The sequence below is a fragment of the Phalaenopsis equestris genome, unplaced genomic scaffold (genome assembly GCF_001263595.1).
Source record: "Phalaenopsis equestris unplaced genomic scaffold, ASM126359v1 Scaffold196618, whole genome shotgun sequence".
Lineage (NCBI taxonomy): Eukaryota > Viridiplantae > Streptophyta > Magnoliopsida > Asparagales > Orchidaceae > Phalaenopsis > Phalaenopsis equestris.
In genome coordinates, this window is record NW_018216567.1 from 1 (window position 1) to 1589 (window position 1589).

A 1589-nucleotide genomic window follows, 5' to 3' on the forward strand; every position below is an offset into this window, starting at 1 on the left:
TAAATTTTCATATTTACACACATAGCACTTAAATCTTTAATAACACAACAAAAATAGAACTATTAACACTTAATAAAAATGAAATATATTTTTCATGCAAAGGTTTAAAGCACCAAACTACTATGTATGCAAATATGAAAATCTAGATGTGAGATACGGGAATGCATAAAAACTGTGTGCAATGTATGTAATTTTTCCAAAGAAGAAACAGAACTCAAGCACAATAACTAATTATCATCAATACAGTAAAATCTCCATTGGCCTCGAAATATTCAACATGAAAGGTTACCTTTCACATAAACAAGTCTCTCAACTACAGGTAAAGTTTTGTCCTTGGAAGCCAATTGAAGCCTAAGAGCTTCCTTATGAAGAAGACTGTTATTGTGCTCTTCCAATGCACTCATCTGCATGTTTCTACTTCCCTCATTCCCATAAGGGTTTCTCCTGTGCTTCCTTCCATATTCTCTACAAACTGAGCAGAAAATCCTGGTTGTGCCGTCATGAACATCGACATAAGCCCATTTATACGTGTCCGCCCACTCTTCCCTCCACTTCTTCACCACCTTCTTCTTCCTCTTGGCCTGCGGCATTTTCCCTAGGTCATGCAGATCTTCACCAGGAATCTCAGAGGCCAAAAGGAGCTGTTTGTGATCTTCTTGTTCTTCGGCCGAACAGTCTTGTGGAGCTACAACCACAAGAGGTGTGCTAGTAAATGAAGGGTCATCATCACCTGGCCCTATTTCTAAGTCTATTTCTTCCCCTATTCCCCTCATTACCAATTGATGACGTTGAGCAGCCTGCCGCAGCAGATCGATCTCATCCATGGCGGAGTTCATCTCCGAACCCCAACCAGATACCAACATACAGCGCAAAGAACTTCACCAAAACAAATTTTCCATCACCCCCACAGAGAGAAAAATAGCAGAACACATTTACCCTGCAGGAAGATTCAAGAGAAAACCTAACTGTCCAAAACTTGAATCTCACTTCATCCAACAGCATAAAGAAGACGTGTTGAAAGCACCAAACTCAATCCCCACGCATCCAATCATAAAGCCCGTAAAAACCTAATCATCCCTTCGTAAAGAACCACCACCTTCCACTATGCATAGAAATCAACAAATTTCTCCAGCCCAGCACCATAACCCATCCAAAAAAAACAATTCACGGGCCCCAGTTATCTTGAAGCTAAATTGGAGCTATCGAATAACCTAAACTCAAATTCACAGATAACAGGAATACAAATTTCCACAGGATCCTTAGAAGGGTAGGCACCAGAGAACGACGAGCCAGAAAAAATCATCAGGATCCGTTAAATCGAGGACCCGCGGCCAATCGGAGTAAAAAACGCACCTTGGTAGCGTGAAAATTATAAGATAAGAAATCCCTTCTGCCTGCGTACCGCGCGGATAGATTGTTGATATCGATCAACGATAATTCTTACAAAAATTTTTCTCTACTTCTGTCGGCTGCTGCTCTACGATCGATTCCCGGCGATCGCCCTAGCGAGGTGGTGGAGACGAGTGGCGGCTTTGGCGCTAGGCTGTTAACCATCCCATTTCCAACCCGGATCAGATCAAATTCTCTCC

At 42.1% G+C, this 1589-nt stretch overlaps 1 protein-coding gene across 1 annotated transcript; it reads right to left on the reverse strand.

Annotated features, from left to right (window-relative positions):
• Positions 1 to 268: 268 nt before the first annotated feature.
• On the reverse strand, positions 269 to 1576 carry LOC110035184. The gene has a single exon (XM_020739422.1). The coding sequence runs from the start codon at positions 861 to 863 to the stop codon at positions 273 to 275; it is 591 nt and encodes a 196-aa protein (XP_020595081.1). The 5' UTR covers positions 864 to 1576; the 3' UTR covers positions 269 to 272.
• Positions 1577 to 1589: the final 13 nt, after the last annotated feature.

Coding starts and splice junctions, on each gene's coding strand:
- LOC110035184 (XM_020739422.1), bottom strand. CDS start 863: ATGTTGGTATCTGGTTGGGGTTCGGAGATGAACTCCGCCATGGATGAG.